This window comes from Dipodomys merriami, unplaced genomic scaffold (genome assembly GCF_024711535.1).
Source record: "Dipodomys merriami isolate MVZ:Mamm:240054 unplaced genomic scaffold, mDipMer1.0.p SCAF_11, whole genome shotgun sequence".
Classification (NCBI taxonomy): Eukaryota; Metazoa; Chordata; class Mammalia; order Rodentia; family Heteromyidae; genus Dipodomys; species Dipodomys merriami.
The window spans coordinates 48,895,572-48,921,518 of record NW_027202382.1 but is presented as its reverse complement, the minus strand read 5'-3'; the positions used below and the strand labels follow the sequence as shown (position 1 = coordinate 48,921,518).

The 25,947-nt window shown below is 55.9% G+C and overlaps 1 protein-coding gene across 2 annotated transcripts; it reads left to right on the top strand.

Annotated features, from left to right (window-relative positions):
* Window positions 1–938: 938 nt before the first annotated feature.
* Snapc4 (small nuclear RNA activating complex polypeptide 4) lies at window positions 939–23,685 on the top strand. 2 transcript variants are annotated; one of them, XM_070015059.1, is made up of 23 exons: window positions 939–1,028; window positions 5,137–5,278; window positions 5,688–5,734; window positions 6,265–6,432; window positions 6,542–6,667; window positions 7,122–7,200; window positions 7,503–7,584; window positions 8,915–9,019; window positions 9,100–9,172; window positions 9,308–9,472; window positions 10,793–10,940; window positions 11,134–11,240; window positions 11,397–11,491; window positions 13,404–13,498; window positions 15,087–15,166; window positions 15,392–15,838; window positions 17,859–18,087; window positions 18,485–18,555; window positions 19,010–19,120; window positions 19,700–19,727; window positions 20,214–21,778; window positions 22,627–22,750; window positions 23,469–23,685. In XM_070015059.1, the coding sequence occupies exons 2-22, from the start codon at window positions 5,146–5,148 to the stop codon at window positions 22,741–22,743; spliced, it is 4,071 nt and encodes a 1,356-aa protein (XP_069871160.1). In that variant the 5' UTR covers window positions 939–1,028; window positions 5,137–5,145; the 3' UTR covers window positions 22,744–22,750; window positions 23,469–23,685. The 2 variants fall into 2 exon arrangements, with proteins under 2 accessions (XP_069871160.1, XP_069871159.1); XM_070015058.1 differs by having other exon boundaries at window positions 19,010–19,123.
* Window positions 23,686–25,947: the final 2,262 nt, after the last annotated feature.

Below are 25,947 nucleotides of genomic sequence, written 5' to 3'. Positions count from 1 at the left end.
TTGGACAGGGGATTCTAACTTCAGAATGCCCCTACAAATGAGGTTGGTTGGGTTTTCAGACAAGATATTTAAACTGCTAGATCCTGACTAACTACAGGTAAAGCGGGGACTTTCCCTAGCCCCTGTATGGACCTTGTGAATCATGCATCCCATTCTCTCTCCACTCCCAGGTCAGCCAGTTAGGGCAGAACAGAGTCTGCATCTCCTGCAGACCTGTCCCCAGGCCTGTGTGAGAAAGACTTTCTGGAGCAGAGGGACAGGCAAGTGAGATGACGTCTGGGGCTCCTTCCCTGGCTGGGCCTGGCACAGGGGAGCCACCCAGAGCAGCCCTCCGGCCACACCTGCCCTGGCTCTGGATCCCTACGACGGTGGCAGCTACAGGCTAAGGCTAGTGGGGTGGAGGGGCACAGCCCCGTGTCTGCAGTTCGCTTGGTCTGTGTGAAGTGTTCCTGGGTAGCTTAGGAGTTCGTGCCCGGATTTTGAGCCCCATTGCAGGCAGGCCTTGGCGAACAGCAGAAACTCCGGGCGCCCCGAAGCACCCAGCGTTCATCTGTCCAATCTTGCCAGTTCTAAGCCACGTGGCCCGGTCCAGCCCGGTACCGCTGGCTGAGGCTACCGAGTGTCCTCCCAGGCTGGGTGGGGTGCCGGGAGTCTTCGCACTCTCGGGCTGGCAAGGTCTCCAAAGGCAGGAGCCGTGGACTCAAGCCCGCTCCTGTCAGCCCAGAGCGCCCCCGCGTGGGCGCCCGTCGGGGCCGGCTCCGCGCGGCGTGCCGGGCCCTGCGGCTGCTCCCGAGCGCCCCGTCCCGAGCGCCCGCCGGGCGGCGAAGCGCGCAGGCGCCTCCCGACTCCCGGGCGGCTGCGGCCCTCCCGGCAGGCCCCGCGCCGCGACTCGGGGGCGGGACTTCCTACGGCACCACCCGCTTCCGGGGCCTCCGGAAGCGTGTGTCCGCGGTCGCCTGGCGACCGCGGGGTCCCGGGCCGTCCCCTCAGGTGAAGACCCTGAAGAGACCGTGACGACCGCTCCGCAGGTGAGGGGGGCCCGGCCGGGCAGGGCCGTCCCGCGGAGGGGCGCCGCTCCCCGGGGCCGGCGGCCGGGTCCCGGGAGGGGGCGGGACGGCCCCAGCCAGTTCGCGTCGGCCCCGGGTCCGCGGCACCGGCCGCCGCGTCCTGCAGCGGGGCTGGTCCTCCCGGCCGCCGCCGGCCCCGGCTCCGTCTCCTCCCCCCACCCCCGTGCTCTCTCCCCCCCGTGCTCTCTCCTCCCCCCCCGTGCTCTCTCCCCCCCGTGCTCTCTCCTCCCCCCCCGTGCTCTCTCCCCTCCCCCCCCGTGCTCTCTCCCCCCCGTGCTCTCTCCCCCCCGTGCTCTCTCCCCCCCCCGTGCTCTCTCCTCTCTCCTCCCCCCCCGTGCTCTCTCCTCTCCCCCCCCGTGCTCTCTCCTCTCCCCCCCCGTGCTCTCTCTTCTCTCCTCCCCCCCCCGTGCTCTCTCCTCCCCCCCCCGTGCTCTCTCCCCCCCCGTGCTCTCTCCTCCCCCCGTGCTCTCTCCTCCCCCCCCGTGCTCTCTCCCCCCCCGTGCTCTCTCCCCCCCCGTGCTCTCTCCCCCCCGTGCTCTCTCCCCCCCGTGCTCTCTCCTCCCCCCCCGTGCTCTCTCCCCCCCGTGCTCTCTCCCCCCCGTGCTCTCTCCTCCCCCCCCGTGCTCTCTCCTCCCCCCCCGTGCTCTCTCCCCCCCCGTGCTCTCTCCCCCCCGTGCTCTCTCCCCCCCCGTGCTCTCTCCTCTCCCCCCCGTGCTCTCTCCTCTCTCCTCCCCCCCGTGCTCTCTCCTCTCTCCTCCCCCCCCCATGCTCTCTCCTCTCTCCTCTCCCCCCCCCGTGCTCTCTCCTCTCTCCTCCCCCCCCGTGCTCTCTCCTCTCCCCCCCGTGCTCTCTCCTCTCTCCTCCCCCCCCGTGCTCTCTCCTCCCCCCCGTGCTCTCTCCCCCCCGTGCTCTCTCCTCCCCCCGTGCTCTCTCCTCTCTCCCCCCCCCCCGTGCTCTCTCCCCCACCCGTGCTCTCTCCTCTCCCCCCGTGCTCTCTCCTCTCCCCCCCGTGCTCTCTCCTCTCTCCCCCCCCGTGCTCTCTCCTCCCCCGTGCTCTCTCCTCTCCCCCCCCCGTGCTCTCTCCTCTCCCCCCCCGTGCTCTCTCCTCTCCCCCCCGTGCTCTCTCCTCTCTCCCCCCCGTGCTCTCTCCTCCCCCCGTGCTCTCTCCTCTCCCCTCCGTGCTCTCTCCTCTCTCCCCCCCTGTGCTCTCTCCCCCCCCCGTGCTCTCTCCTCCCCCCCGTGCTCTCTCCCCCCCCCGTGCTCTCTCCCCCCGTGCTCTCTCCCCCCCGTGCTCTCTCCTCCCCCCCGTGCTCTCTCCCCCCGTGCTCTCTCCTCCCCCCCCGTGCTCTCTCCCCCCGTGCTCTCTCCTCTCCCCCCCCCGTGCTCTCTCCTCTCTCCTCCCCCCCCCGTGCTCTCTCCTCTCCCCCCGTGCTCTCTCCTCTCTCCTCTCCCCCCCCGTGCTCTCTCCTCTCTCCTCCCCCCCCGTGCTCTCTCCTCTCCCCCGTGCTCTCTCCTCTCTCCCCCCCCCCGTGCTCTCTCCTCCCCCCGTGCTCTCTCCTCTCCCCCCGTGCTCTCTCCTCTCTCCCCCCCGTGCTCTCTCCTCCCCCCCGTGCTCTCTCCTCTCTCCCCCCCCCGTGCTCTCTCCTCTCTCCTCCCCCCGTGCTCTCTCCTCTCCCCCCGTGCTCTCTCCCCCCCGTGCTCTCTCTCCCCCCGTGCTCTCTCCTCTCTCCCCCCCGCTCTCTCTCCCCCCCGTGCTCTCTCCTCTCCCCCCCGTGCTCTCTCCTCTCTCCCCCCCGTGCTCTCTCCTCCCCCCGTGCTCTCTCCTCTCTCCCCCCCCGTGCTCTCTCCTCTCCCCCTGTGCTCTCTCCTCTCCCCCCGTGCTCTCTCCTCTCCCCCCCCGTGCTCTCTCCTCTCTCCCCCCCCCGTGCTCTCTCGCTCTCTCCTCTCTCCTCCCCCCGTGCTCTCTCCTCTCTCCCCCCCTCTCTCTCCCCTGTGCTCTCTCCTCTCCCCCCCGTGCTCTCTCCTCCCCCCGTGCTCTCTCCTCTCTCCCCCCCCCGTGCTCTCTCTCCCCCCCGTGCTCTCTCCTCTCCTCCCCCCCGTGCTCTCTCCTCTCTCCTCCCCCCGTGCTCTCTCCTCTCTCCCCCCGCTCTCTCTCCCCCCGTGCTCTCTCCTCTCTCCCCCCCCCGCTCTCTCTCCCCCCTGTGCTCTCTCCTCTCTCCCCCCCGTGCTCTCTCCTCTCCCCCCCCCGCTCTCTCCTCTCCCCCCCGTGCTCTCTCCTCTCTCCCCCCCGTGCTCTCTCCTCTCTCCCCCCGTGCTCTCTCCTCTCCCCCCCTGTGCTCTCTCCCCCCCCCGTGCTCTCTCCTCTCCCCTCGTGCTCTCTCCTCTCCCCCCCCCGTGCTCTCTCACCCCCCCTCTCTCCTCTCTCACCCCTCTCCCGCACTTCCCCCCCCTTCTCCCCCACCTCTCCTCTGGTGCTATTCCTGCAGCTTGAACTCAGGGCCTGGGTGCTACCCTGAGCTTTTTCACTCAAAGTCTGGCACACTGCCACTTGAACCACAACTCCACCTCCAGCTTTTTGGTGGTTAGAGGTAATGAGTCTCATGGATTTTCCTGCTTGGGCTGGTTTCACATTGCCATCCTTTTTTTTTTTTTTTTTTTGTCGGTCGTGGGGCTTGAACTCTGGGCCTGGGCATTGTCCCTTAGCTCTTCAGCTCAAGGCGAGCGCTCTACCACTTGAGCTACAGCGCCACTTCCGGTTTTCTGGTGGTTTTATTGGAGATAGGAGTCTCACGGTCTCTCCTGCCCGGGCTGGCTTTGAACCTCGATCCTCAGATCTCAGCCTCCTGAGTAGCTAGGATTACAGGCGTGAGCCACCAGCGCCCGGCTCACATTGCCATCCTTAATCTCAGTCTCCTGAGCAGCTGGGATTACAGGTATGAGCCACCAGCACCTCAGCCCACCCCCACCCAGATTCCATAAGGAGTCTGTGAGGTTGCCTTTTGTGAGGAGGGGGCACCAGGCAAAAAGGCAGCCTGTGATGTCGTGGAAATGGTCTTGTGGAACCCAACTCAGTATCTGAATTTGGGACTGTGACCTTGTTCACTTGTCTGGAAGCAAGGACAGGAAATAAGTGTAGTTCTCTTCAAAGAACCAGTTGCTCGTTCTTTAGAAGCCAGGCTTTCTGAAGAAGATGCCTCCTGGCCAAATGGCCACTCTGAACCTGCAAGTGGTCTTCAGGTTCTGCAGGTCCACCTGGGGTCAGCTGTGTTCTGTTTATGGATTTGCAGGCATCCCTGGGTGAATGAAGAGTAGTGCATTCCTAATGCAACAGAAGGCTGCACCCTGGTGGTTGCTTTGTTTTGTTGCAGCGTGGGCACTCAGCTGGGAGAAGCATGTGCCGAAGGGGAGAATGGCTTTCCTTTTTTTCTTAAAAGACAGTCTCACATCCTAAGCTGGCCAGAGATTTGGGATCCTCAGACTCTCACCAAATGCTGAGATTACAGGCATGTGTTACTACACTGGGCTTAGGATGTTTTTCTTCTTTGTTGCTAGCCCTTGGGTGTGTGCTTGTTTTCTTTTTTTTTCTTTTTTTTTTTTTTGTGCTGGTCGTGGGGCCTGAACTCTGGGCCTGGGCACTGTCCCTGAGCTCTTCAGCTCAAGGCTAGCGCTAGACTACCACTTGAGCCACAGCACCACTTCTGGCTTTTTCTGCTTATGTGGTACCGAGAAATCGAATCTAGGGCCTCATGCATGCAAGGCAAGTGCTCTACCACTGAGCCACCTTCCCAGCCCCTGTGCTTGTTTTCTGTAATATTCTCTCTTCCCAGTTTCTTTTTTCCTCAGACTTAACCAGTAACATCCCTTGAAAACAAGTATGAGTTATTGAGATGCCAAAGAGAATCAGATTACAGACCCAGGCTCCCCACATCTGGGCATGGGTCTGTCTACCTTCTAGAGAACTCAGTGTCAGCTTTGGAGTAGGCTCCAGCTGTCCTGAGTAGGTGTTTCTGTTTGAAGAAGGATGGGACGTGGGCACTCTTGATTCTTAACACTCATATTGTGGAGGCAGGCAGAAGCCATGGACGTAGATGCAGAAAGAGAAAAAATAACAAAGGAGATCAAGGAGCTGGAAAGGATTTTGGATCCCAGTTCTTCCAGCATCCACTTGGAAGTCTCTGAATCAAGTCTCGATTCCTCAGGCTCTGAAGCAGGTGAGCCTCTGTATGTGACCCCCTAGGGTGTGGTTGGATCCTTGTGTCCTTGGGTTTCCTTCTCTTCTGTCATATTGAGGACATATGCTGTGTTGCCAGGTTCTGAGTTTTTCTCAAGCTGGCTTTCACTTTTACCACAACGCAGAGAACTGCGTAGTTAGCCCCTGGACCTGTTGTCTCTGTGTAGGCAGCCTGCCTCTGCTGCCATCCTGCCTTGGGCTCTTGGATTCTCTGGGTGACCATGCCATCCTGGCAGTTACTATAGCCCAGACCACCCAAGATCACTGCATAGTTAGCTCTTCAGATGCACCCATTGTAGAGGCTCATCCCTTTCCTGCATGCTCTTCCTGCCCACTGCTCCCATTCTTCTTGCTGTTTTTTCATTACCATGTGCTTGTATTTCTGACAGATTCGCTGCCCAATGAAGACTCAGACACCACTGGTGCTCCAGTCTTGGTAATTACTACTCACCTGGCTGAGACAGACCAGCTGCTACCCTGTAAAGTGGCCTGGAGGGGTGTGCATTAAAACTCTGTTGCTTGGCCGGGTGCCGGTGGCTCACGCCTGTCATCCTACTTACTCAGGAGGCTGAGCTCTGAGGATCAAGGTTCAAAGCCAGCCCGGGCAGGAACATTCATGAGACTTTATCTCCAGTGAATCACTAGAAAACCAGAAGTGGCGCTGTGGCTCAAGTGGTAGAGCGTTAGCCTTGAGCTGAAGAGCTTAGGGACAGTGCCCAGGCCCAGAGTTCAAGCCCCTCGATCAACAAGAAAAAGAAAAAAGTGCTCATGTTCCTCCTCAAGAATGATAGGCTCATTACCAAGCCCAACCTCTCTCTCCATTCCCTGGGTCACCTCTTTCCACGTTTGGTGCTCATGTACCAGTGTCATATCAGAGGCCCAGGAACTGGAATATGGCTGGACCTCAAGGAGTGGGAATGCCTCTATGTGCCAGTTCCTCATTTGCCATTTCTGTTTCTTCACCAGGAAGGGGAAAGGTGGGGGGAGGCCAGCAATGATGAAGAGGACCACAAGGATAAAACACTCCCTGAAGACCCTGAGACTTGTCTGCAGCTCAATATGGTCTACCAAGAGGTCATCCGAGAGAAGCTGGCAGAGGTCAGCCAGTTGCTGGCCCAGAACCGGGAGCAGCAGGTAGGACCATCTGCATTGAAGCTCCTAGCCAGGTTCCTGGGACAGGGGATAGGGTGGGGATACTCCCTGCAGCCTGCCCTCTTCCCACACATGACTGCTTCTACCCCAGGAGGAAATTCTATGGGATTTGGCTGGCTCCAAAGGTCTCAAGATGAAGGAAGGCAGAAGCCTGCCTCCCAACATGTACATAGGCCACTTCATGAAGCCGTACTTCAAGGACAAGGTCACTGGAGTGGTGAGTGGCCATAGCCTGCTTTCATCAGAAGGCTTCTGTACCCTGTGAGAAGGGTTATAGTTCTCCAGGTGCTTGGGAAGTGGTATTTCACTCTTTTAATCCTTCAGGATACATTCTCCAGCCTCCTTACGAAAAGGGGGGCAAGCCAATCCCTTGCTTGGGAGTAGGACATCAAGGGGCTGGAGAAAGTGTGGGGCATTAGCAAGCCCAGTATAGATTCACCATTCCTAATGGCAGCTCTGTGCCATGAGCATGGAGTCCTCTGAACCCACCCTGTGCAGTAGTCATGCCCAGAGCTGTTTGTGTAGCAGCAGTTCAGGGTGCGGAGATCAGATTGCCTGGCCTTGTATGTGGATGGGCACTCTTGAGTCCCGGTGGGAGCCTGGGGGAAGGCAATAGTCCTTAAAGGTGAGCACAGAGAGTCTATACATCCTGACGCTGCCGTGTTTGATAGGGTCCCCCTGCCAATGAAGACACTCGAGAGAAGGCCGCCCAAGGAATCAAGGCCTTCGAGGCGCTCCTGGTGACCAAGTGTAAGAGCCATGGCAGGCCCGTGGGTGGGCTTCCCAGCTTCTACACTCTACTGCCTATCCCTCACTTCCCATCTCTTTCCCTCCTGCTCAGAACACCCTCCCCGGAAGTCCTGTCGTAGGCTTAGGTAGGACTCAAAAGGCAGTTACTGGCTGGAGAGAGACCTAGCCAGCTGCTCACCTGCATCCAGAAAGGCCTTGGTGCACCCACTTTCTCCACTATAGCTGGGAGCCAGCAGTGGTGCCTGGGCCTGGAGACAGTTCAGAGGACAGTAAGTATGTCATGATTTTACTGTTGTCCCCAGGGAAGCACTGGGAAAAAGCCCTGCTCCGGAAGTCTGTGGTGAGCGACCGCCTGCAGCGTCTGCTCCAGCCCAAGTTGCTAAAGTAAGTCTGCAGACAGGTCATCCAGTCTTCTCTGAAGCAGAAACCCAGCAGCCTTGTGGGCTTGTGAAGTCTGGCCCAGCACACTCTGTCCTCTGCCACTGTTCTGCCAGCCCAAGATGCGTTTACCTGCACTCTGTCATCCTCCATAAGAGGTGATCATAGTTGGCTGAACAGCTAGCTTCATTTCATTGTGTGCCTTGGGCACTTTCTCTTCTCTGGGCTTCTGGTTCCCCTGGAAGGTGATTGTCCTCGAGACCTGCCTTGTGGGCTTGCTGGTAAGAAAAGTCACATGAGTGTTAAAGTGCAGGCGCTGCTGTTGTACAGGACTGCAGATGCTGTCGCCACCCGTTAGCACTCCAATGAAGACTCCAAGTTTGGCGCTTTTTTTTTTGTCAGTCGTGGGGCTTGAACTCTGGGCCTGGGTGTTGTCTCTCAGCTCTTCAGCTCAAGGCAAGCGTTCTATCACTTGAGACACAGCCCACTTGCGGTTTTCTGGTGGTTTTATTGGAAATAAGAGTCTCATGGACTTTCCTGCTTGGACTGGCTTTGAACCACAATCCTCAGCTCTCAGCCTCCTGAGTAGCTAGGATTACAGGCATGAGCCACCAGTGCCCGGCTTAAATTTGGCCTTTTTTTTTGGTTGGTCATGGGGCCTGAACTCTGAGCTTGGGTGCTGTCCCTCAGCTCTTCAGCTCAAGGCTAGTGCTCTACCACTTGAGCCACAGTGCCACTTCCAGCTTTTTCTGCTTATGTGGTGCTGAGGAATCAAGCTCAGGGCCTCATGCATGTATGCACTGAGCCACCTTTCCAGCCCTCAAATTTGGCCTTTTAAGTGGTGGCTTCTCTAGTGTTCTTGAAACTGGATCTACCATACAACATCTGGAGCACCAGAGGCCTAGGGCTAGGCCAGGTGGCAGGGGTGTCTGCATGGTCTGAGTGTGCAGCAGGGACTCATCCCTCAGCAGGTCTGGGAAGCAGTTCATGGCTATAGCATCAGTGTGAGGCCTAAGGGTCAAGGCTTCTTGCAGAAACCTGCATTTTATGTGCCTAGTTTGGCAGGGTGGGCCAGGCTTTGAGACACAGGCATTAGGGAGCCATGCCCTGCCTCTGCAAATGCATGGCAGCTTGTTCTTGTCCTAGACAACACTCTTCTGGCCCAAGGGACATCTCAGAGACTGCACCACAGCTTTCTTTGTGATGAAAAGCCAGAGTAGGAGAGGAAGCAAACTCTGGCAGTCTTTCCACTCCTGTCTGTGCCATAGACAAATCCCACATGGGCAGCTCAGAAAACCAGGGCCTCCAGCCCTTTTGCGTCTGCTCTCCCTTGCAGGCTTGAGTATTTACGCCAGAAGCAGAGCCGTGTGTCCAGTGAGCCAGAGAGGCAGGCCCTGGAGAAGCAAGTCAGGGAAGCGGAGAAGGAGATCCAGGATATCAAGTGAGCAGGGGCCTCCCCCCTGGGTGGAAGGGGAAGCCAGCAGGCTGGGTGTGACACTGTTTCCCTGCCCCTTTCTCCAGCCAGCTTCCAGAAGAAGCCTTGCTGGGGAACAGGCTGGACAGCCATGACTGGGAGAAGATTTCCAATGTCAATGTGAGTCAGAGCAGGCCTGATTTACGCAGTACATAGTCCCTTCCAGCCAGTGGAGCTGGCTCAGTCCAGAGCTGTGTCTGGGTGTGCTTGGTATCACCCGCCCTGAAGTCTGTGTACCTTGGCTTTCTGCTGTAGTTTGAAGGAGGCCGCAGTGCAGAGGAGATTCGGAAGTTCTGGCAGAGCTCTGAGCACCCAAGCATCAACAAGCAGGATTGGAGCACAGAGGAGGCAGAGCGGCTGAGGGCCATCGCAGCCAAGCATGGCCACCTGGAATGGCAGCTAGTTGCAGAGGAGCTAGGGGTAAGAGGCAGCATTGCGTAGGCTTGACGTGTATCAGTAGCTTATCTGCTTCCTAAGGTGAGAAAAGCTCTCTCCTTGCGTCTCTTGTCCCATGATCATCATTTAAGGGCACGAGAGAATCTGGCATAATACTTGTAAGTGGATTTCTAGGGAATATGTCCTTTATGTTTTTGTTTCTCTGACCCTAAATTCTTCTAGGAATGCAGTTTTTCATGTTCAAATAGTTAGGTGTCGTGCAGTCTTTGCATCCTTCAGTGTGAGGGACTGAACTGTGCACATGTTCTCTAAAATCTCCATTGTTAAAAAGCTTATCACTTGTCTGTGGCAGAACCCAACGGTATGACAAACTAAACTTGCTAAAACTGTTTTCACAGAAGCCCTTCTGCTTTCTGAGGAGAGGCCTGTCCGCCTCTGTAAATGCAGAGTGGGTCGGTTCTGGTCTATTCTGGGCCTTCGATCTCTGGGTCAGACCCATCACACCATGCTAAAAATTAGGGTTCTTAGGCCTCTTGGTAGATTTGCTGTGTAATTTTGTACATGCAACTTGATGATTTTTATTTACTTGGTAAGTTATATTTGCAATGAATTTTTTAGCTAAGTTCTGGCGGCTCATGCTATAATCCTAGCTACTCAGCCAGTTGAGATCTGAGAATCATGGTTCAAAGCCAGCTTAGCAGGAAGGTCCATGAGACTCTTATCTCCAGTTAACTCATCACAAAGCCAGAAGTGGCCCTGTGGCTCAAAGTGCTTGTCTTGATCGAAACAGCTCAGGGACAGTGCCATGCTCTGAATTCAAGGTCTGTGACACACACATACTCTCTCTCTCTCTCTCCCTCTCTCTCTCTCCCTCTCTCTCTCTCTCTCTCTCTCTCTCTCTCTCTCTCTCCCTCTCTCTCTCTCTCTCTCTCTCTCTCCCTCTCTCTCGGTGTCTCTCTCTCTCTCTCTGTGTCTCTCTTTTCCTTGGCCTTGTTGTTGAGCTGGAGAGGGCTCAGATGTCCCGCTCTGTGGTTTGGATGTCATCTTAGTTACTGTTGGGAGCTTTCTTCCCCATAATCATGCCCTCTCCCTGGTAGCTGGTCCTCTTGGGGGCTGTGTGTCCCATGTTTGGTGTTTCCATCTTGAGGCAACATGCTTTGACCTGCAGGAGCCTGGAAGAAGGTCGCTTCCCTTTGGCTCCTAGGCCCTCCTGTACTCTGGAGGCCCCACAGAGCCTTTCTGCCTGTTGCTCAGTGCTTGGGGTAATGCCCACCAACACCCATATGCTCAGTCCTCGGGGTAAGGCCCACTAATGCCTGTGTGCTTTTGTTTGGCCTTGGGAAGACCGGCCGCAGTGCCTTCCAGTGCCTGCAGAAATTCCAGCAGCACAACACAGCACTGAAGCGCAAGGAGTGGACAGAGGAGGAGGACCACATGCTCACCCAGCTGGTCCAGGAGATGCGCGTCGGGGACCATATCCCATACCGCAGAAGTGAGCACGAGGCCTCTTGGGATGCCTCCCATTCCACCCCCCTCTCCCCCCAATACCTGAAATTAGGGATTGGCATAAAAGGGAGGGTAACATTGTCCTAGGCTCTCCTCTGTGTGACTCTGTAATTGGCCATCCTGTCCTCCATCTGCACAGGACATCTGTGCAGACCCCCACACATCCCCTCCACCCCCAGTTGTCTACTACATGGAAGGGAGAGACTCGATGCAGCTGATATACCGATGGACCAAGAGCTTGGATCCTAGCCTGAAAAAGGGGTTCTGGACCCCCGAGGAAGATGCTGTGAGTTTGTGGGACCTGAGGGGGTGGGTGCCCAGGAAGCTTACCTGGCATGTCCCAAGTGGCTGCTTGCCTGCAGTGTCTCCTCAGCTAACCTCGGCTTAATGGGGTACAGTTACACATACCCTCAGAGGTACCTTTATTTGTCCCTTCCTACAGAAGCTGCTTCAGGCTGTTGCCAAGTATGGGGAGCAGGACTGGTTTAAAATCAGAGAAGAGGTGCCAGGCAGGAGTGATGCCCAGTGCCGGGACCGGTGAGCCCTGCAGCCCTGGGGATGTGTGGAAGCCTCCTGGGTCATGCCAGGGAGCTGAGGCCAGGAGGGTACCATCACTCGGGGGTGCGCGGTACTAGGAGAGGCTGGCTCTTGGGCTTCCTATATCAAGGTTGAGGGAAGCAGGAGAAGCTGTTTCTTTCCCAGTCCAGACTTTTCTGCTATTTGAGTTACTTGTCTAGAGATCAGATGCTGGTGGCTCCCTGGTCCACACAGGCAGCAGCTCCTTCTGGCAGCTCGGGTACATACTGCACCCCACTACTTTTAAGTCCTTTGGATTACCTCAGGTAGAAACCCCATTCAGTAGCACAGCACCCAGTTAAGTCTGAGAAAACCCTTCCACAGACTTGTCACAAATGTCCACGAAGCACTAAAAAGATGCTCCCAGTCAGTCATTACAGAAACAAGCCAGACCCGCAGTGCCATCTGCACTAGGACAGCAAATCGGAGGGGGTTGGAATGTCACACACTTGGTGGGACCATAGGATGACACAGTCTTTGTGGGGTACTGGGGAAGTTCCTTAGCACATGGAAAAGAAAGCTGAACCCAAAATAATCAATAGATAAGAAACCCAAAAACTTGAAAGTGGGAACAATATATTACTATTACAAGAATGTTCAGAGCAGCGTCACTAGTGAAATAAAGAGAAGATAGGTACTTACTATGTGTTAACCTTGAGAACATTCTGAGCATTTGTGTCAAGTGTTTGTTAAATTACTGTTCTTTGTTTTGTTTTTGGAGGGAAGGGTTGAGACAGGTTCTCACTATATAACCCAGGCTAGTCTCAGACCGTTCATGCTCCTGAGTGCTAAGATTGTAAGTGTGTGCTGCCATGCTTAGGTTGTCTCTGTATTAGCTTGCAAAAGTTCTTCATATATTCTTTTACAGGCCCCTTATCAGATAGGCCATTTACAAATAACCTTCCAATCTGTAGCTTGTCTTCCTACTTACTTTTTTTTTTTTTTTGAACTCTGGGCCTGAGCACTGCTCCTCAGCTCTAATTTGCTCCTCAGCTCTAATTTGCTCCTCAGCTCTAATTTGCTCAAAATTAGAGCTCTACTACTTTGAGCCACAGCACCAGTTCTGGTTTTCTGGTGGTTAATTAGAGATAAGAGGCTCACAGACTTTCTTGTCCAGGCTGGCTTTGAACTATGCTCCTCAGATCTCAGCCTCCTGGGTAGCGTGAACCACCAATGCCTGGCTCCTACTTATTTTTTTTTTTTTATGCAGTACCAAGATTTTAATTCAAGGCCTCAAACTAGATTTACACTCTGCCATTTGAGCCATGTTTCTAGCTCTCTTTAGTTAATAATCAGGCAGGGTTTTGTGGTTTTACCTAAAGTTGGTCTTGGACTGCAGTCTTCCTTCAGCCTCCTACATTACTTGATTATGGACTTGTACCACCACTCCTGGCTTACTTGCAGAGATGGGGGTTTTGCCAACTTTTTGCTAAGTCTGGCTTGAACTGCAATCCTCCTAGTCTCTACCTCCTATGTGGCTTGGTTTAGAAGCCACTGCACCTAGCCATTGTCTTTCTTGGTGAGGTCCTTTGAAGTTCAAAAGTATTAGGTTTTGGTGAAGTTTATCTTTACATTTCTTTTTTTTGTGCCAGTCCTGGGGCTTGAACTCAGGGCCTAGGCACAGTTCCTAAGCTATTCTTTTGCTCAAAACTAGAACTCTACCACTTGAGCCTCAGCACCACTTCTGGCTTTTTCTGTGTGTATGGTACTGAGGAATTGAATCCAGGGCTTCATCCATGCTAGGCAAGCACTCTACCACTAAGCCACATTCCCAGCCCAGTCATTACATTTCTTGTGCTTTTGATATCATGCCTAAGAAATTATTGGGAAGTTAGGAAACTAAAATATTCCTTTGTTTCCACATTGCTCTCAGCTATCTCAGAAGATTACATTTCAGCTTGAAGAAGGGACGATGGAATGCAAAAGAAGAGGAGCAGTTAATTGAATTAATAGAAAAATACGGTGTTGGTGAGTCATGGAGGTGTTTGCCCATCTGTGTCTCCTGGCTTTAGTCCCTTTGAGGGTCTGCAGCCACTTTAGGTATGTATGTATGTATGTATGTCAGTCATGGGTTTTGAGCTCTGGACCTAGGCGCTGTCTCTCAGCTCTTTAGCTCAAGGCTAGCACTCTACCACAGTGCTACTTCCAGCTTTTTCTGTGTATATGGTGCTGAGGAATCAAACCCAGGGCTTCATGCATGCGATACAAGCACTCTACCATGAGCTACCTTCCCAGCCTCCCTGCAGCCACTTTAGAGGCCCAGAGTTTGAACCATTCCAACGCTGTGCCCTAAGAAGGCCGCTGTGACAGATGATGGGGGCCTCCCCTATTAGAATTTCTTTTGCTCTGTCTTTTTCCGGGGTGTGGGGGGGGAGTAATGTATGGAACCCAGGATCTCATGCATGCTAGACAAGTGCTATACCACTGAGCCATACCTCTCCGCCCCTATTACAAATTACTATCAATCTGTATAGAAAATCCAGAAGTGCAAATGTATAGAAGGAAGTAGAGTGACCTAACTACTCCTCTCTGGCAGAAGCCTGCACAGGGAAAGCTGTAGTACCCTTGTGCCTCCTGACAGCATGTGGCCATGAGCAGCCGCACCGCTGATCCTGAAGAGGAGCTCTTCTTTCCACAGACATTGAACATTTCTTCATTTTTGCTATTGAGCTAAATAGGAGCTATAAATGCTTATAATTCTTGCTACTCATGAGGCTGAGATCTGAGGATCACAGTTCAAAGCTTGTCCTAGGCAGGAGAGTTTGTGAAACTCTAGTTTCCAATTTACCACCAGAAAGCCAGAAGTGGATCTGTGGCTCGAGTAGAGCCACTAGCTTTGAGCAAAAAAGTTCAGAGGCAGTGCCCAGTCCCTAAGTTAAAAAAAAAGAAAAAAAGTTGCTTATGTTAACAATATCTCCTTAGACTAAATCTAGTTGTGGTGTTGCCTGGCTCAAGACACATAACAAAGGGTTCCTTCACTCTTTCTCATTCTGCATCATAAACTCAAGGTGGGGGTATCACTCCTGCTGATACAAATCATTAGAAATGTCTTAAAGTGTGGGTGTAGTCTGGTTTGGATGATCATATTAAGAACTTGTGGGGAGTCTGGGAAGGTGGCTCAGTGGTAGAGCGCTTGCCTTGCATGCCTGAGGCCCTGGGTTCGATTCCTCAGCACCACATAAGCAAAAAGAAAAAAGCCGGAAGTGGCGCTGTGGCTCAAGTGGTAGAGCGCTAGCCTTGAGCTGAAGAGCTGAGGGACAGCGCCCAGGCCCAGAGTTCAGGCCCCACGACTGGACCAAAAAAAAAAACAAAAAACTTGTGGGCAAGTTTTCCTTTCTGTTTGTATTTTCCAGAACTTTCTTGAAGGGCTGGTCATCCCAAGATGCAGGTGCATTAGCATCAGTGACTTGGTCTTTTGCTGGGCATAGGGGAGTGGGTAGTTGGTGCTGAAGGCCCTGCCTTGTTCCTGGAGGCTGCAGACCCTTCACAAGTTTATCAGCTTGTATTGTCTAAGGTAGCAGCATGCAGCACTACCCCTGTGGTTTTGCCTTCGTAGGTCACTGGGCAAAAATTGCTTCTGAACTACCTCATCGGTCAGGTTCCCAGTGTCTGAGCAAGTGGAAAATCATGGTTGGGGTAAGACATTTGTTCCCTTTTGGAGCTTTTCTGGAAGTCAGAAGGCCCATCCCAGGAGAGCCACTGGGACTGCTAGGGGAAGAAGGGCAGCAGAGGCCACAGGCCAGACCCCTGCTTGAGCAGCACCCTTTCCCCTGGCAGTGTCCTGGTTGGGCAGAACTTGACCTGAGGCTGTTCTTTGTGCTGGGTTAGCCGCCCCTCCACGTGGCCCTTTCCTTCTCTCAGAGGAATCAGAGTCTCCCTAGACGGCGGCGGCGGAGGCCGCGCCGCAGGGTCCGCTGGAGCTCCAGTAGCAGCAGTGACGGCGGCAGTGAGGACAGTGCTGATGCCAGCAGCAGCAGCAGCAGCAGCAGCAGCAGCAGTGAGAGCTCAGAGGCGGAACTGGAAGAGCCTCAGGGGCAAGCCAGAGTGCTGCTGCCCCCACAGTACACAGTACCAGACCTGGACCTGTGGGTTCCTGCCAGGCAAAGTGCTAGCCAGCCACAGAAAGGAGGTGCCTCCTCTTCCCTCCCCAAGGGCTCTGATGCTGCCCCAAGTCGCCCCAAGGAAGTTCCCACCTCTGCTCCTGGAGGGGAGCTGCCTTCCAGGATACAAGGCACCATCCCAAGAGGGGTCCAGTACCCACACCCACCAGACACTCACCCAGTGAACGTGGAGGAGCCAGCCTGCGAGGTGAGTCTCTTGTGCATCCCATAATACAGGCAAGGGGGAAGTGGCGGAGGCGGAGGCGGAGGGACCGTATGGCAGCCTGGTGTCTAGCCTGCACTAGTGTGTCCCTGGGGCACGTGCTGGAATGCGCTGCTTCATTTCAGCCTGGCCCCATGGCTGGAAGCCTTCCTGAGGCTGGCAGCGAACATGTTTGCTTTCAAGTCACAATTCAGAACATGGCTGAGCAGGCATTTGGATTTACAAGCATTTTAAGTTTTTTGTTGTTACTGTTTTTTGTTTTGGCCGGGTGCTGGTAGCTACTCAGGCTGATTGCTGAGGATCAAGGTTCAAAGCCAGCCTGAGCAAGAAAGCCCATGAAACTCTTATCTCCAGTTAATCACCAGAAAACCGGTAGTGGTGCTGTGGCTCAAGTGGTTGAGAACTAGCCTTGAGATGAAAAGCTCAGGGACAGCACCCAAGCCCAGAGTAATACCAACAGAAAAAAAAAGTTGTTTTTTTTTTTTTTTTTATTGGCCTACGTTAGCTATGGGGGTTCATTGTTAGATCTCCATAGGTTCATTCCGTTTTGGGGTTTTTTTTTTTGGTCAGTGGTGAGGCTTGAACTCTGGGCCTGGGTGCTGCCCCTGAGCTCTTTAGCTCAAGGCTAGCACTCTACCACTTGAGCCACAGCACCACTTTTAGCTTTTTCTGTTTATGTGGTACTGAGGAATTGAACCCAGGGCTTCATTCATGGTAGGCAAGCACTCTACCACTAAGCTACATTCCCATTCCTACAGTTGCAAATGAGATACTTTAACTTCATTTGAAGGAAAATCTGCGTTGTTTCAGTCCCAAGTGGGGGGAAGGGAAGAGGGCAGGGAAGGAGCTGTCCTCCATGCATCCACAACCTGCAAGGGTATGTCTGTCCTCTTGTACAGAGTATGAGCCAGCCCTATCTGGCCTGCCTGGTCATAGGTGTCTGCCTGCCCCTGTCTTCAGTTTTTTAACCAGTCAGTTTCTGTGCAGATGAATATTTTGATGTAATTTTTTTTTAACTGGCTGTGGGGCTTGAACTCTGGGCCTGGGCACTATCCCTCAGCTCTTCAGCTCAAGGTGAGCGCTCTACCACTTTGAACCATGGCGCCACTTCTGGTTTTCTAGTGGTTTATTGGAGATAGGAGTTTCATGGACTGACTTGCCCTGGCTGACTTTGAACCTCGATCCTCAGATCTCAGCCTCCCGAGTAGCTAGGATTACAGCCATGAGCCACCAGTGCCCAGCTTTTGATATAATTTCTTAAAAATTGTATTGTAAAGGTGATGTAAAGAGGGGTTACAGTTTCGTAAGTCAGGCAGTGAGTACGTTTTCTTTTGAACAGTGTCACTCCCTTGTTCTCTCCCAGTTTTTCCCCTCCTCCATCTCTGTCTTCAAAATGTTGGGGTCCTAGGTGTGGGTGCAACTCTGTCTAGAGCAACATTGTGGTCTTTCAGGGCGGCAGAGTGAGGCCGCAACTCTGCAGACAAGCAGCGCACCTCCCATGGCCTTTGCTGCTATGTGTACTGGTAGCCTTGCTAGAAAAAGAGCTACCAAGGGCCCAAGGAACTGTTAACATGCAGGAGCCAGGCCTTGGGACCCCACTACCCTCCTCAGGGGCAGGCTGTGCCTGAGAACATCACACTTCACCATGTAGCTAGCGGAGCCCACAGCGTATGCTTTGGAGGTTAGGCTGGGAGGTATCCAGGAGGCCCCGGCCTCCAGTCTCCTTATCAGGAGATGCTGCATGTGCAGAAGATGCCTCAGTGATGTGATGGTGCTGAGAACCAACAGGGCTGCCTGGAGCATGTGCTGGTGAGAGTCTGAGCACACGTGCACACTCATGGGTGGGCCACCACTGTGGCACCACCCTGATCTCACAGATCCTTCCTGTCTCATCATACACTGAGGGGGTCCCTGCACGATCCTTTCTGGCCTCCAGTGCACGGGACTAGGATTACCCTAGGGACCCTGGCCTGTCCCAGGGCCTAGGTAGCCTTTCTCCTTGCAGAAGGAAAGACAGAGGCAGCCAGCCTTGCCTGACTCACCCCCAGGGCCTGGCCCTGGAGACGGCGTAACTGGGCCCCACCTGAAGAGGCTGTGGCGGCAGCGCCAGAGACATACTTTACGCCAGAGACTCCTGGATCGCAAGCTTCTGCTGGCCGTGACGCCCTGGGTGGGTGACGTCACCCTGCCCTGCACACAGGCTTCCCGGAGGCCGGGGGCAGTGCAGACTCACGGTACTACCCAGGCTCCTCGGGGGTCTAGGGGTGGGGGGAAAGGAGAGCAGCAGGGACAGGAGCTTGAATGCCTCCTTGTGGCAAGCTGGTGTTTGGGAAACATTTCTGGGAATCTTTGAGGGGTGGAGCACACTAGGATGGGCTCCTCAGAGAGAGTCAGAGGCACCAGTACCCAAAGGTTTTGAGGAGGAGTATATGGGCTACACAAAGAATCTCTGCCCTTGCCAAGCAAGGAGGCAACTGGTGATGAGCAGGCTTAAAGGAGATGCCTGCTGCCCCTTAGAGGAGGCAGCCTGGGCCCCTCCAGGCCTCTCCTGCCCCTGCCTGGCAGCCAGCCTGAGGCTCCAGTAGGGGAACTTTGCAGTCGGAGCTGTTCCCCATGTGCCTTGTCCCCCAGCTGACAGCGTCAGGATGAAGCTGGAGCATGCACACCTAGCCAGCACTCCAGTGTTCACGCTGTTTATCCAGGTGAGCTGTGCCTTGTTCTTGCAGTTCTACAAACTAGGACATTTTTGATCCTTGAAAATAACTGCCAGCAGGTTAGCGTGGCAGGTTTAATGTGGCTAGTCAGTGTTTACTGCCCCCATGGGGTACATTGGTGTCCTGGGAATGGGGTGGCATCTGGGCCCCAGGTTGAAGTAGAAACTGAAAGGGAGAGAAGGTGAGGATGGAGCACAGAAGAAGCCAGGGCTGGGCCGCACTGTGCTCATGGGCAGCGCGGCCACGCCCCTGATCCAGGCCCTGGGCCTGTGATGCCTTTGTGACCGCCCTTGCAGGGAAGAATTTGGATCTGCTCTGTGCGCAGCCATTGTTATGGCTCCCTCTATCCCATGGGGACACCTTGGACACCCTGGCTCTGTGTGGGGCTGGAGCAGGGGCCAGGTGGCTCTTAAACCCTCCCCCCTCACCCCATGTCCCTCAGCTGCTACAGATAGACACTGCAGGCTGTATGGAGGTTGTTCGAGAGAGGAAGGCCCGGCCGCTCACAGCACTCCAGCCTGGTGCTCAAGCACCACTGCCACGTCTTCTGCAGGTAGTAGTTGCTGGAAGCAACAAGAAACAGGGCAAGGCGGGCGTCCCTTCCCCAACAGTGACCTCCCCCACTGGTGAGGGGCATTCCCTGACCCTGTGGAAGAGTGGGCCCATCCCCCAAAACAGCCACCCACTCTGCCCTGCCCAGGCCCTCCTGGGAGGCATAGGAGGCAGTTGCAGGTAGGATGAAGCTCAGCCATAGGCTGGGAGCCCAGCATTCTCTGTAACATCCTAGACAGAGGCTAGGCTGGGAGCTGTGGGCACCATTTGCTCCAAAAATTGAATTCCCATGAATTCTGTCAGCAGGAGGCCTCCCCCCAGGGCCCTGATTTCTGGAGGACAGTGAAATGGTGTCACTAATCTAAAGACCAAGTACCAACTCTGGTGCCCCTGGGCCTCAGGCCCCACACTGCCTTGGCTTGGTTATCCAGTGGGCTCTGGCCAGGCATCTACAGGGTGGGCTGTCCCAGGAGAGCACAGCAGCCACCGCCGCTGAACTGTGCAGAAATGTGGGAGAGACTGAGGGGGCTGCCTAGCAGGGACCTCTACAGACCTGACTCCCTTCTGCTTTCGTCCTTAGGAGTCTGCCAGTGTCCGGAGCACCCCAGGTACCCATGCCCCATGTGTCTCCCTGAACTTGGTAGGAAAGGTCACAAGTGCCCTGCCTGTGCGTTGAGTGCAGCCTCCAGCAGCAGGTGGACAGTCCAGGCTGAGAGCTTGTCTGGAAGAGCCCGGAGCAGCCAGGACTCCCTCCTGGAATCCACTGGCAGTCCCATTCCCCAGTGCCTTGTCACACAGTGAGCAGAGATGAGTGACGCCCCACTATCCTGGTTGTGAAGATGTTTAAGAGTTAGCGGCTGTTCCTAAGTGGTCTGTTAAACAGGCTGGGTGGCCCAGCACATAGACTGCCCTGGCTGTGAGAGGCTGTAAGAGCCCAGTATTTTGGGTTGTGAGGCGGGAGGCCTGAGAATGGGTAGCTGGAGCTTGGCCTCTGGTCAGACCTAGGACTCGGGCCTTGTATTCAACAGATAGCACACGTAGGCTTCCTCGTGTGCCCAGAGCTCCCCATTGAGTTGGTGTCTCTCCTTCCACAGGCCGCCCCTTCCCGAATGTGCCACCTCAGGGCACTGCCCAGAACACCAGCTATGTAGGGTACAGAGGGCTGGGGTCCTGCCACACTGAGTCGGCCTCATCCCAAGTGCCTGCGCCTGCCCCCTGTGGCCCCCGGCCCAAGCCCAAGACAGTGTCTGAGCTGCTGCGAGAGAAGCGGCTCCGGGAGTCCCGTGCCAAGAAGGCCGCCCAGGCCCCTGTGGCTCTCCAGCCCCAGCTGTTGGTCTCCTCACCTGTGGTCCTGCAGCCCTCTCTGCCCCCAGCCTCCCAGGGCCTCCCAGCCCCGTGCCTTACCATTACCAACCCCACGCTGTCAGGGCCCGGGAGCCCTGTGCTGGCCAGTGCAAGCCCTTCGGGCTCCTGGCAGGAGGCTGGGGCTTCAGCCAAGGATGAGAGGCCTGCTGGCCTACAAGCTGTGACCCTCACCCCTGTCCTCCCAGGAGCCCAGGGCACAGCCTCTTCTGCCTGCAGCCTCCCTGCTCTGGGCCTCAGTCAGGGCCCTGTGAGCTGTCCTCCAAGCAGTCTGGGGCAGCCTCAGGCCCCTGCCACGTCCCAGGAGCAGAGCCTGCCCAGAGTCCTGCCCCTTTTCCCCCGCACCCCTAGCCCTGCTCAGCTGCCTGTTCAGCCCCTCAGCCTGCCACCCCAGGGGGGGTCTCCCCTAGCCAGCCTGCCCCTGCCAGTCACCTGGGTGCTCACAGCACAGGGGCTGCTCCCTGTGCCCGTGCAAGCCATGGTGGGCATGTCCGGGCAGGTGGCCACTCCCGACCCTGCGGGGCTGCCAGCAACCCTGCCACCTCCCCCTGCTGAGCCCCCTTGCCTGTCCCCAGCCAGCGCAGACCCCGAGCCCGTCCCTTCCTCCACGACACTGCCCCCCACACACCTCCTGTCCCGAAGCTCAGCTGAAGACAGTGAGCCCCAGTGTGCCCCGGCAGAGGCCCAGGCCGGCCACACAGAGGCAGAACCCCCCAGACTGAACCAGCTGCCTACCCACAGTGCCCCTGGCTGCAGGGGTGATGCAGCGGGGATACCAGGGAACTCCTCGGGGTCACTGAGCCTGGAGAGGCCTGAGAAGGGCGCGTGGGACCTGGGCCTGCTCTCCCAAGAGAATGAGGCTGCCCTGAGGAAGTGGCTGAAGGGGCAGCAAGGTGCCCATGTGCCCCAGCTAGAGAGCAGGCTGCCCTACCAGCCCCCTGCCCTGTGCAACTTGCGGGTGCTGTCCAGCCTCCTGCTCCATAAGAAGGCCTTGGAGCAGAAGGCCGCCTCTCTGCTGGCGGGAGCCGAGCCGGAGGCTGGGGCCACCCAGTCCTCACTGGGCCTGGTGCGGAGGCGGCTCCGGGACAACCCAGCCTACCTCCTGTTGAAGACACGGTTCCTGGCAGCCTTCGCGCTCCCTGCATTCCTGGCCACTCTGCCTCCCTGTGGTGTCCCCACAACCCTGTCACTGGCCCCCAGGGTGGACACGGAGAGTGAGGACGACCTGGGGGAGCTGGATTGCAAGGACACGTCCAGTGTAGTGCAAGTGGGCCCGGTGGCCATGAGCCCCACCCAGGTAAGGGCATGAGGCCCACTTCCCCTGAGCAGGGGGCCCCATGGGGCCTCCCAGCCTGTGGGGTAGGAGTGGGGGCAGGCGTGGGGAAGTTGCCCAGCAGGGCTGCCTGTGGGTTTCTTGAGAAGGAAGCTCACTCAGCCCACCAGGACTGGGGCTTCTACATCAAAGCCACCCATGTGGGTTGTGGGTAAAGGGAGGCTCACTGTGGGGGCCAGATCCCCACACACTGCACGCTTGAGTCGAGGGTGCTCAGGCCTCATCCACACGCTGTCCCCGAGGGGGGCTGCTGCCTCTGTGCTGCTGTGGGGGCAGAGCTTTGCCAGGCATCTCTTGTGCTCCCTTAGAGTTGTCTGAGCTGGGGTGGCACTGTGAGCTTAGAACAAAAAAGGTGTGGGCCTGTGTCCTTGCTGTTCCCCAGATTTTGTGCCAAGCCAGAGGGGCCGTACAGGCCCTGTACGGGGTGAGGCGGGAACATGGGAATGCGCAGGGTTAGCGTCTGCCATTCCACAGGGGGCTGTCTGATCCTCCATGGAGTCCTTGAGCTGAAGGGGCAGAGGCCACCCCCTCCCCCCGCCCCAAGGAGGCCTCTTAGGGATCGAGAGGCCAGTTGCCAGGCACTGCTTAAACATGATGGGAGGCCCCCATGTGAGGATGGTCGCAGAAAGCCAGGCCCCAGGAAGACCTCTCATGGTCACTACGTGACTCAGCTCGTGCCACATGCCTGTCCTAGACAAGGGCAGAGAATGGCACATTCGGAGTGTTTTGACTTGGGGGGGGGGGTCGTGACCCATGGTGCTCTCCCTGCCTACTGTGGCTGGAAAGGTCACTCCCCTGGGTCTTCATTTCAGAGGTCCCCACGCCCCGGCAAGGCCTCAGCCCCTTCCCAGCTGGACACTTCTGATGACCTTCATGTGCTCAGGACCCGTCATGCCCAGCATGCCCGGAAGCGGAGGCGGCTGCCGTGAGCAGTAGGTAAGTACCTGGTGGAGGGTGACACCCTTCCCCCTGCCCCAGAAGGATGTGAGCTGGGGCCAGGTGTGGTGGGGTTAGGCATGTGGCTGAACCTGGGGAGGCAAGTCCACACTCAGGGATTCTCCAGGAACACTGATCTGAGCCTAGGCCTCTAAGGGGCTTCATACACAGCCTTCTGCCTCAGGCCCAACAGAGCGTCTCACCTGGCACTCCTCATCCACTTACGGCACTCATTTCCTCTCTTCACTGAGGTCTCCTCCTCAGAGACACCTACCCTGACTTCTGAGGGCCTAACTGGCCCTCTTTCCACACTAAGGTCGCTCTACTAGTATCTGCTCCATACAGCACACACACACAGTCTGTCTACCTGCCTAGGCTCTGTCTCCCCTGACCACAGGCCTACAATGAGCAGGCTTTGCTTGCTTTTGCTACTGGTCCCCAGGACCAGGGCAGCAGGTGCCTGGTGGCCCTGGCATGTACTGATTGAGACAAAGTGGGCCCTAGAACAGCTGGCCCACGGACAAACAGGTCTAGAGTAGGAAGGGCAGAATTGTCAGGAGTTCGGCAGCCAGCCTCTGTATAGCCCACCTGAGCCGTGGCACCTGTCCTTACATGGTGTGGTGCCGCTGGGTTCCTGCCTGCCAACACTGTCTGTGGGCTTATGTGGGTGTGCCTGGGGACCAGGGTGCCCCCCTGATAGGGCACTGCTGTGTTTCAGGACAAGGACTCTTATGGCTCAGAAGCGCAGGCCCCATGCCTACCTGGGAGCCCATCACAGGCCGCAGGAAGAAGTGGCTGAAGCCTGGGAAGCTGACAGCCTGCAGACAGGCCTACGAGGGAAGGAGACCACAGTGACCAGCAGACACAGCTGGCCTGGTCCCTGCGTGCAAGTCCACATATTGGAAGAAATAAATGTTCTATTTTTTTAATTAAAAAGCAAGACGAACTTTTGTGGTTTTGTTGTCTTAAAGAATAGGGCAAGCCGGGCACCTGTGGCTCACACCTGTAATCCTAGCTACTCAGGAGGCTGAGATCTGAGGATCACGTTTCAAAGTCAGCCGGGGCAGGAAAGTCCATGAGACTCTTATTTCCAATAAACCACTAGAAAACTGGAAGTGGTGCTGTGGCCCAAGCGGTAAAGCGCTCCCCTTGAGCTGAAGAGTGCAGGGACAGGGCCCAAGCCCAGAGTTCAAGCCCCACGACCAACAACAACAACAAGAAAAAAGCAGGTCTGGGGACCTGTGTGGGACCAGCCGGCTCAGCTACAGGTCCTCAGAGCCTCCCTAGGCTGCTCCAGGGCCTTATTAAGCTCATAAGCCTGAGGCTTGCCAGAAGAGAATGGAGATGCTGTTTTCCCTGTTTTGTGAACATAGGTTGTAGTTCTAGGCTGCACAACTCCAGGCAGGCTCTCAGGCCCATGGCTCTGCTGTGGGCTTTGTTTTTGTAGCATGCTTCCTCTTTCTACTACAAATAGAGCAAAAGGACAGGCATGTCCCCCAGTCCTAGTGCCAGTATCTGCTGTCACCATGGCAACAGTGGCTACCTATTGGGAATTTTGAGAGGTTTTTTGCTGCTGAATTTCAGCATTTTTTTTGTGATTTTTGTTGTTTGGTTTGGTTTGGTTATTTTTCAGTCTTAAAGCTTGCACTCGGCCTGTGTGCTGTCCCTGAGCTCTTTTGCTCATGGCTAGTGCTCTAGCACTTTGAGCCACAGTGTCACGTCTGGTTTTCTGGTGATTAATTGGAGATAAGAGTCTCATGGACTTTCCTTCTCTGGGCTGGCTTTGAACCATGATCCTTATATCTCAGCCTCCTGAGCAGGTAGGATTACAGTCGTGTGCCACCAGTCCCGGGGGCGGGGGGGGGGGGGGGCGTGCTTTGGGCTCCGTCCTTGAGCCTGTCTGTGCTCAGGGCTAGAGCTCTACCACTTGAGCCACAATGCCACTTCCAGCTTTTTCTGTCTATGGTACTGAGGAATCGAACCCAGGGCTTCACGCATGCTAGGCAAGCACTCTACCACTAAGCCACATTCTCAGCCCTGAAAGTCTTGTATTTGTCTGTCCAGATCGGCTTTGAGCATGATCCTCAGATCTTAGTCACTTGAGTATTTACAATTATAGACGTGAGCTGCTGATGTCTGGCTTCCTAGTTTAATTTTGTGTGTGGTTAAGGGCGTAAGGAGCTCCTAGGACTTGAACTTAGAGCCTGGGTACTGGTAGAGTTCAGGCTAATGCTCTACCACTTGAGCCACAGCTCTACTTCCTGCCTGGATGAGCTTCAAACCATGATCCTCAGATCTCAGCCTCCTGCAGAGGATTATAGACTGGAGCCACTAGAGCCCAGCTCCTACTTTAATTTTAATACAGTGTTTGTTTGCTTGTTGGTTGATTGTGGTAGTACTAGAAGTTTAAACACAGGCCCTCATACTTGCTGGACAGGTGCTCTGCCACTTGAGCCACACTTCTGGCCCTTTGTGCTTGACTTACTTCCTCTTCTTCCATGGGGTCTTCCATTTTTACTCCAGGATGGCACAGGGCTGGGACTCAGGTGCCAGATACTGCCCTGTTCTGAAGAACATGAGGAAGGCACCATTATCCCTGTTCATATCACAGGTCAAGCACTGGGTTAGGGACCTGGCCCTGGCTCCCTGTGAGGGGACTGGATCCCTGGATCCCTGCCTGTGAATTGACCTAGGCATGGCATGGGCCCTTCTTCCCAAGGGTCTAGGATGACCTTTGCCTATGCCTTGCAGAGGCTAGCTAGATGCCACTGCGGGTCAGAGAAAGGGAGCGGTCCCAACTGCTCAATGCCAGCTTCCTGCCCTTCCCACCTGCTGCCTCAGTTGCGATTGCCTCAACCCAACCGGGCAGGCCAAGTGGCAACATAGTTCAACCAGCTCTGCAGGCTGAGGTGCAGCCTGGGGTTTCCCCGTACCCATGGTGGGCACAAGGCTCCAAGGGCTGCTGGAAGAGATGGCTAGAGCAGTCAGCAGCAGGCTTTGCTGCCGCTCCTTCCTGTATGTTGGCCAAGCTTTGTCCTGCCATTAGCAGCCTCCTGGGACTGGCTGTGGGGATGCCCAGGGGCAAGGATGAGGGGGAAGCCAGGCCACTGGGGAAGCTTGTAAGGCGCAGAGAATAAACTGCCTGTGCCTGCTTAGACTGAAGCCACCGCACAAGCCCTCACATGTCCCACTTGGCA